This window comes from Bos taurus, chromosome 12 (assembly GCF_002263795.3).
Source record: "Bos taurus isolate L1 Dominette 01449 registration number 42190680 breed Hereford chromosome 12, ARS-UCD2.0, whole genome shotgun sequence".
Classification (NCBI taxonomy): Eukaryota; Metazoa; Chordata; class Mammalia; order Artiodactyla; family Bovidae; genus Bos; species Bos taurus.
This window is the reverse complement of record NC_037339.1, coordinates 60,693,074-60,702,876: the sequence shown is the minus strand read 5'-3', so window position 1 is coordinate 60,702,876 and position 9,803 is coordinate 60,693,074. Positions and strand designations below refer to the sequence as shown.

At 34.4% G+C, this 9,803-nt stretch overlaps 1 protein-coding gene across 2 annotated transcripts; it reads left to right on the top strand.

Moving 5' to 3' along the window:
* Positions 1–638: 638 nt before the first annotated feature.
* SLITRK6 (SLIT and NTRK like family member 6) lies at positions 639–9,273 on the top strand. Of its 2 annotated transcripts, XM_010810897.4 has the most exons (3): positions 639–1,237; positions 3,617–4,930; positions 5,522–9,273. In XM_010810897.4, the coding sequence occupies exons 2-3, from the start codon at positions 3,640–3,642 to the stop codon at positions 6,166–6,168; spliced, it is 1,938 nt and encodes a 645-aa protein (XP_010809199.1). In that variant the 5' UTR covers positions 639–1,237; positions 3,617–3,639; the 3' UTR covers positions 6,169–9,273. The 2 variants fall into 2 exon arrangements, with proteins under 2 accessions (XP_010809199.1, XP_005213943.1); XM_005213886.5 differs by having other exon boundaries at positions 3,617–9,273.
* The last annotated feature ends 530 nt before the right edge of the window (positions 9,274–9,803 follow it).

Below are 9,803 nucleotides of genomic sequence, written 5' to 3'. Positions count from 1 at the left end.
AAAAATCAGGTTATTATAACTGCTATATATTGAAATCAGTACATGATGAAGATGCTTGTTTCATTTTATCTGGAAAGACAATTTTATATTTTTGAGACTGATAAGTTGTTTTCAACTAAAGAAAACCATGTATAATTAAGATTCTTGCATGCATTTTTAAATGATCATATCTCCATTCCAAATAAATACTATCTACCTGAAAAAAAAAAAAAAAACTTCATTTCTAGTCTCATAATTGAACACTAGCTGTAGGGAAAGAAATAATGAAGTATAAAATTTAAGAGTCTCAGACATGAGGCTTCAAGTTGCTTTTCAAATGGTAAATACAAAACTACAAGTATTTCAGGAAAGTGGTTCATGCTAACATTTTAAGATTTAATTAGTACACAATTTCAACCTAGAGTACCAGTTAAAAAAAATAAAACTGGAGCTATAGGTATCATGCTTGCAGTTTTTCTGAACATGTGTGCTAACAGTACAATACTGTGCTAGATGAGACTTTAGTATAGTGTATGATTTAGTCTGCTGTAGTAACAAAATATTATTAAACATATGTCATTATTTGCATCAAAATTCACTTGCACTATATTTGGTATTTAAACGGAGAGGAAGACCGTTTGCAGGAGGAGGAGTTGAGTCCCAAGGTGGAGCTGTCTCTTGTGTTAAATGACACTGGCAGATTAAAGCGCTCTGATGGGGAAGGGCTTAAAGGCTGAGTCAAAAGCCAAGAAGTCTCTTTATTTACGCCTACCTCCCAGCCCTTGGCAATGTGACTAACAACAAACTGAGCTAACAAGAAAGACTAGAACGGGAGGAAGGAGAACAGTGCTGCAGCTTGGATCTACAGCCTAAGAAAGCAAGAGTGATCAATCTCAGCTCTGTTAAACATCTTGTTTGTTTACTGCATGTAGCAGCTTGCAAATGGTTAACTATATGCAAAAAAAGTCAGCATAGCTGTGAAGTATGCCGTGAATTTTAATTGGGGAATAAAAGGACAACTGCTTCAGGATGATCTAGTATGCAGTCTGCTTGAAATGTTTTCAATGAAATGCTCAGCATTTTGTCTTGGACCAGAGGTTTTAACTTTATGAAGCGATGGAACTTGCCAAAAAGTGATATTTGAGAAGAAAGAACACGGTGGTTGGTGTTTTCTTTTTTAATAAAGAAACTGAATTTACTTTGAACATCTCTTCCAGCTGTGCATTACAGATAACGTCAGGAAGTCTCTGCTTTACAGGTAAGATGAATGTTTCCAGGATTTCCTTATACCTATTTTTGCATTATTCTAAAGTGATTGAATATATGTTTGCCTCTCTAAAAAAAGAACTTTGCATTAAAGGATATCCAGTTTCTTTCCTGTTCACTGGCACAAGTAATGCGGTAGCAGATGCCTGTTTTTCTGTGAGCAGCAGACATCTAGACTAACAGCTGGCTTTAGAGAAGAAGTAAAATAATCTGCCACTATTTCTTTTACAGCATGCAGTTTGTTATTGGAAACTAACCTATGTGTGCTCTGTGAAGGAAAGATTACTTCCAAAAACCATTGTTGAATCTCAAATACAAGCAGAATATCAAAAGATTCTTTGTATATTACACACCACTTTTACTTTTTCCCGACTTGAAAATATGTAAATGGAGATTGTTTTTTACCTCTTTAACACAGTATCTCTATACTATCAACATAGAACCACTTTTAATATTTATGTGTATTTCTGAAAACCTTAGAAACTGTTCCCTACTACCTTTTGAAGAGCATAAAATGCATGTGAGATAAAAATAACAAGAAATTCTCATCTGGAAGTTATTCACTATCTTCTTAAGATGCGTTGTCTGGTGAAAGAAAGAGTATTCTTTCTTGGTCATCTATGGAGAAATATGGAGATTAGCTGTGAAGCTAATCCACAAGTTGAAGACTCCAACCCCAAGCTGCTTGATTCTAAGCATAGCCCTCAGAGTTGTTTAAAATCAAACTATTTCCCTTTGGAAACATTCAGTCAGCTAACTTTCCCTTCATATAGAAAGGCACTACTCAAATGTTTCATGTCTTTGGTTGTCTTCTGCCTTTCAGAAACTTCATACTATACATGTTTTCAATAAGACTGTGTATTTTCATGGAATGGAAGTTTACTTTTGAGATTATTGATTCAGTTTTGGGATGTATTACCTGACTGTGAATTTTAATTAGATTCAAAATTACTGTTTACATCCTATCCAGACAAATGAAAGCATCTATCATTTCCAAAATTTGAATAGTTACAAGATGTGGTGTTTGTTTATGTTTGAATTTAGTCTAAATTTAAAAAGCACTATTTGAAGGAAGGTAATAAAATTAGATACATTAGAGTTCAAAGTATTTACCACACCACTGCTGTTATTTTAGAGTTAGAATTTCTTTTAATTGCTGTTTCAGATCCATGTATTAAATTTTTAAGGAGTTGGGATATGTGATGTGTTATCCTGAACTGTCAGTTTTTTATTTATCAAATCAGAGAGATCTTCAAATATTTTTATAGAGTGAAGTATGTTTTAGAGTTCATTGTTTGCATCATTAAGCCTTACAATAAAGATCAGCTGCTTAATTATGAGATATTCAGTGCCCTAAAGCCTGGTTCAAGACCTCATTAGGAAGTCATTTATTAGAAGTTTATATGAGGTATTGTTCCTTCTTTTGTAAGAGCCAGAAATGTGTGTCATATGTCAGTTTTTCTTCTTTAGTTTTTATGATGTTAACCTTATCCACAGAATAATTTAAAAGTAACAGTGAATATTTCACCTCTAGAAATTAAAGTGTGAAATTTGAATGGATACCTTTAAGCATATATATCTGATACTTAGGTTTATACAAACTACCCTAGACAGCATAGTTAAAATTCTTTTATAAAGGTTTACTTTACTACATAGACATATGTTTCTCAAGTTTTTTTAAATAAATAATGGAATTAATATCTTAAGCCAAAACCAAAGCAGGTTAAACACAGTTATTAGATGTTATATTGTGATATCCAGTTCAAAAATAGAACTAAAGGAAATGCATACATACAGTCTTTCTATCATTTTTGAATTTCCTACAGGTTTCTCTGCTTCTGGCTATCTCTAGAGGGGTGGGAGGTGGGAGGGAGTTTCGAGAGAGAGGGAACTGATTCATGTTGATATGGTAGAAACCAATGCAATATATTATTGTAAAGCAACTGTCTTCCAATTAAAAATAAATATAAAAAAAGATTTATCTAGTTTAAGCTAAAAAAATGAAAAAGTTAAGGTCTTCTCAAATACATACCTTTGCATCATATCAAGTTATCAATGGTCCATTTAGCCAACACCCCTCACATCTGTTAAAATGCAATTAGTTGGTGATATGAACACAAATTGATATACTTGAAGTTATCCTTGACCTAAATTTTAAATTGTTATCATAATGCAAGTTAAAAGTAAAACAAATCTACTGGTCATATTTGTAAAAAATAAAAGAAAATGTAGACTCAGCAATGCACTTATGTATTTAAGATAATCAATATCTTGCCTATTAGGAGAAAACTTATCATTTTGAAAATGTCAGCTTCATCTCCTCCCTGCTGCTGGCCACTAAAGCCCATTGCTATTGCATTGTATTTTACAGAATCAGATCCATCACATGACAACATGAAGCTCTGGATTCATCTCTTGTATTCATCTCTCCTTGCCTGTATATCTTCACAGTCCCAATCTCCAATGCCCTCTGCCTCAGCCAGAGGTTCTTGTGACTCTCTTTGCAACTGTGAGGAAAAAGACGGCACGATGCTAATAAATTGTGAAGAGAAAGGTATTAAGAAGTTATCCCAAATAAGTGTGCCACCATCACGACCTTTCCACTTAAGTTTATTAAATAACGGCTTGACAGTACTTCACACAAATGACTTTTCTGGGCTTACCAATGCTATCTCAATACACCTTGGATTTAACAATATTGCAGATATTGAGACTGGTGCATTTAATGGCCTTGGCCTTCTTAAGCAACTTCATATCAATCACAATTCTCTAGAAATTCTTAAAGAGGATACCTTCCATGGACTGGAAAACCTGGAATTCCTACAAGCAGATAACAATTTCATTACAGTGATTGAACCAAGTGCCTTTAGCAAGCTCAACAGACTTAAAGTGTTAATTTTAAATGACAATGCTATCGAGAGTCTTCCTCCAAACATATTTCGATTTGTTCCTCTAACGCATCTAGATCTTCGTGGAAATCAGTTGCAAACATTGCCTTATGTTGGTTTTTTAGAACACATTGGCCGAATATTGGATCTCCAGTTGGAGGACAATAAATGGGCCTGCAATTGTGACTTATTACAGCTAAAACTTTGGTTGGAAAACATGCCCCCACAGTCTGTAATTGGTGATGTTGTATGTAACAGCCCTCCATTTTTCAAAGGAAGCATACTAAGCCGGCTGAAAAAGGAATCAATTTGCCCCACTCCACCAGTATACGAAGAACACGAGGATCCTTCTGGATCATTACATCTGGCAGTAACCTCTTCAATAAGCGATAGTCACATGTCAGCCAAGACCACATCTCTTTTAAAACCACCCACCAAAGCACCAGGTTTAATACCTTATATTACAAAGCCATCCACTCAACTTCCGGGACTCTACTGTCCTATTCCTTGTAATTGCAAAGTACTCTCCCCATCAGGACTTCTAATACACTGTCAGGAGCGCAATATTGAAAGTTTATCAGATCTGAAACCTCCTCCACAAAATCCTAGAAAGCTTATTCTTGCAGGGAATATCATTCATACATTACTGAAGTCTGACTTAGTGGAATACTTCACTTTGGAAATGCTTCACTTGGGAAACAATCGTATTGAGGTTCTTGAAGAAGGATCATTTATGAATTTAACAAGATTACAAAAGCTTTATCTGAATGGTAACCACCTGACCAAATTGAGTGGAGGTATGTTCCTTGGTCTCCACAATCTTGAGTATTTGTATCTTGAATACAATGGTGTTAAGGAAATATTACCTGGAACCTTCAACCCAATGCCTAAACTGAAAGTACTCTATTTAAACAACAACCTCCTACAAGTTTTACCACCACATATTTTTTCAGGGGTTCCTCTTACGAGGATAAACCTTAAAACAAACCAATTTACTCATCTACCTGTAAGTAATATCTTGGATGACCTTGATTTACTGACCCAGATTGACCTTGAGGACAACCCCTGGGATTGTTCCTGTGACCTGGTTGGATTGCAGCAATGGATACAAAAGTTAAGTAAGAACACAGTGACAGATGAAATACTCTGCACCTCTCCAGAGCACTTACACAAAAAGGAATTGAAAGCACTCAATAGTGAACTTCTTTGCCCAGGTTTAGTCAATAACCCATCCCTGCCAACTCAGACTAGTTATATCATTGTCAATACTCCTACAACCACAACTACAGCTGATAATATTTTTAAATCACTTACTGATGCTGTACCACTATCTGTTTTAATACTAGGTCTGCTGATTGTATTCATAACTATTGTGTTCTGTGCTGCAGGGATAGTGGTTCTTGTTCTCCACCGCAGGAGAAGATACAAAAAGAAACAAGCAGACGAGCAGATGAGAGACACCAGTCCTGTGCATCTCCAGTATAGCATGTACGGCCATAAAACAACTCACCATACTACTGAAAGACCCACAGCATCACTCTATGAGCAGCACATGGTGAGCCCCATGGTTCATGTCTATAGGAGCCCATCCTTTGGCCCAAAGCATCTGGAAGAAGAAGAAGAAAGGAATGAGAAAGAGGGAAGTGATGCAAAACATCTCCAAAGAAGTCTTTTAGAACGAGAAAACCACTCCCCACTCACAGGTTCAAATATGAAGTACAAAACCACAGACCAATCCACTGAATTTTTAACCTTCCAGGATGCCAGTTCATTATATAGGAACATTTTAGAGAAAGAAAGGGAACTTCAGCAACTGGGAATCACAGAATACCTAAGGAAAAATATTGCTCAACTTCAGCCTGATACGGAGGTACATTATCCAGGAGCCCATGAAGAGTTAAAGTTGATGGAGACATTACTGTACTCAAGGCCAAGGAAGGTATTAGTGGAACAGACTAAAAATGAGTATTTTGAGCTGAAAGCTAATTTACATGCTGAACCTGATTACTTAGAAGTCCTGGAGCAGCAAACATAGAGAGTTCAAGGGCTTCTGCAGAAATGCTGTGATTCTGTCTTAAGTCCAGACCTTGTATATAAGTGCCTTATATGAGTGTGTCATCAATCAGAACTTAAGCACAGCAGCAATCCTATGGGAAAAGAAAAAGAAACTCAGGGATCACTGGGAGAAGCCATTGCATTGTCTTCAGGCAATTTTGTCTATCCCCAATAAAATAAGTCCTTGCATGTAAATCATTCAAGGATTATATTAATATTTTCCCATATAAGTAAAGTGTTTCATAGATGTCCTCTTGCACATCTAAAAGGGTTTAATATTTAACCCTTAATTTCTTGAGTTATATTACCCATGGATTAAATAGAATTGGATTTTTGTCATTTGAAAACTCTAACAGTAAATGTAGTTATAATATGTAAGACATGTATTGTTTATAAAATCATTATATGTACTTACAAAAGTATAAGTTGTTAGATACACCAACTTTTCTTGCAATAAAGGCAAAAGGAACTGGAACTTTAAAATTAACAAATAGTAATAGAAAAGAAAAAAATGGGAAGTTGAATTACATAGGGTATGAGTGGCTCAAAACTTTGAAACTTTGAGAATTAAAAAATGCCACTGAAATGCTTTCTGAATTTAAAAATAAGAATGATTAACAGTTCAGGTGGAATGAGGAAGAAAAAATTTTGGTTTTTCTGCACATTTTGTGTGGACAATCTTCTTGTTAATGCTGCTGTGAACTAAGGTATGTCATTTGTGCTCAAAGTTTAATTCTTACTCTTGGGATATTTTGAAAATGCTACTGATATTCAACTGTAAATATGATTAGTGCATCTATCGCTAGTTTGGATTCTTTCATAGCATTAATCCTTTGTAAATTTGAATAATGAGATAGAAATATGTTTCTTGTGTCAAGTAATAATTCACTGGTGTAAAAAAACAGGAAAAATATTTTATTTTTATTGATGTACACTGATAGATGCCATAAATTAGTAGCAAAAGGCACGTCTAAGGGTAAGTGGTTTAAGTTGCCTCAAGAGTGGGACAATGTAGCTTTATTTTACAAGAAAGTATAGCTAGATTTTTATGAACTATTTATTCTGTACAGTTTTGTATATTTTTGGTTCACAAAGGTAATTATTCTTGGGTGCCTTTCAAGAAAATTAAAAGTACTGCTCACTATAATAAAACTAAAATGAAAACCCTTTTTTATATGTGCTTCTTCAATTAGTCTGATCTGTAATTCAGTCCAGTTAGGATTAACACATGCACATTCATGGAGGCACTTAGGCACAAACACACAAAAACAGGATTTCTATTTGTTGTCACACACACAGAGCATTTTCTTTACCAGGTGTGAGAAGGCCTTTCAGTGTCAGGATGTGATTGTCATGGAGCCCAACTAAATGGCCCATAATTTTCCCTTTCTGGCAAATCATTTTCCTACTTAAAACAAGTACAAATGATTTAATTGTCTTCTTTCTGGTTACAGAATCAATTATACAGAAAATTTTCACAAGGCAAACTATAATTAATCAAGGTATTTTAGTTCTGTGGTGTTCACCATTCAGATGCATGCACAGGATTAGGAAGGAACATATTTTCTATTAGAAAGGATGTTTTTAATTTACTTTATACTATTTTAGTGATTCATGAATGTTCTATTAAATGAGTTGGTTTTCAACATTCAACTGTCTGTGTGACTAGATAAATATACTTTCTTTCTTTGATTATGAAAGAGAAGACCTCTCTTTTAATAAAAACAGGAGGAGCCTGTGTGGAATGTATGAAGAACAGTTATGGGTCTATTATGACATCATATCACTAGGTTTCTAAAAAATCATTGCATATACTAATATAAAGCAATAACAAATTATGTATTAATAACTAAAAGATTCATTGAAAATCTACATTTCTTCATTAACCTTTAAGGTTGGAAATCAAAACAAGGGAAATCTTTTTTTAAGTAATGTTTACTAAAGGGAAATCTAGGTTCGTATATAGTACTTTATATGTTTATCCACTAAAAGTACTCAGCACAGTAATGAACAGTAAACCCTCCAAAGCATTAATTTAAATGTTACATTCTAAGGAAAAGAACAAAACAAGAGCAGAATTCATGTTACTGCACTTCTGCTCAGTAGAGTATCTGCAAGCATTTCCTGATTCCAATCAAGTGCACAGAAGTATCAGACCTCACTTGCCTGCAGGATCTTTGGAATGGATCCATGAATGCAGACAGAGCCATGTCCTGAGGAACATTCTTCTCTTTTGAGTGAGGTAAATATACTTTTTTTTTTTTTTTTAATCTTTACTGTTAATTGCCAAAAGCAATAATATTCACTCAACTTAAAAATCAAAGACAGAACAAAGTTGTCTATGGTGTCATGTAAATATATCTTTCAAATTAGGTATAACCCCTAATTATGTAACATCAACCCTGTATGCTGTTACAAAAAACCTGAAAGAACTTATCCGTCAACCCAATAAAACCCTATGGAGTCTTGATGTTATTTACAATGATGCAGAAATAATTACAGTTTCCAAAGAGTAAGAGATTTTTAAAGCTTAGCTGTTTCTTTCACGATAGAACCTTTCTTATGTAATTTGTTTCCCTACTACAAGTAGTTGAGAGTTGGAAACTCCAGTGATGATCTTTAATTTTTAACAGGTCTTGTGACTTATGATAATCACTCAGAACTTTGGTTATTTTACCTGTATTTCTTATTATTCTCCCTGTCCCCTCACCTACAGAATAATTTTTATTATATTGCCTGGTTTATTACCTACAAGGCTAAAGTGGTCTCTTTCTGCAATTGTTAGATTCAAAATCCCAAATCATAATTCAGTATGCTCAACGTTTACAAATACCTGGGCTTTCTTAAAAGAGACTTTTCATCACTCGAGTTGTTTTTTTTGTTTGTTTTTTTTTATTTAACTAAACGTTACTCTTTGTTCACAAATGTCTGAATCTTGGATGTTTGTAGTAACATGATAATAGTGTATAATCATACTGGATCAAATCTTTTCGATTCTGTCAATCTGTTATACATAAATTGTATGCATCTGTATTAATGAATTATTTTCACACAATTACCATTAAAATACTTACTGGGAATTGAAGAGTGTTCTTCAAATATCTTCCATTGATCTCCATACTAGGATGATAATCATAACATATAAAAAAGGAATATATCAGTAACTCTGATTCTCCCTCTTGAATCAATCTTAAACCACAGAGGGACATTTTTCCTTCCTAATCAAATAATAACTAAATGGATCATCTTAGTGGCCTTTAAGCTGCCTGATCCAATTACTTTAAAAGGCTTAAGTTTCAAACCAGGATTGAAAAAAGTGATATGGCTATCCCCTGGTCATTAAAATGCATATTTTAATATACTGATATATATATATTTATGTATATGTAAATAATTATACATTTATATATGCGTGCTGTTAGTATTTAAGTCACTGCAGTCATGTCCAGCTCTTTGAGACCCTATGGACTGTAGTCCACCAAGCTCCTCTGTCCATGGCATTTTCTAGGCAACAATATTGGAGTGGGTTGCCCGGGATAGAACCTGTGTCTCCTGCACTGCAGGCAGATTCTTTATCACTGAGCCATAGGGGAAGCACCTTTTATAAATGACTAC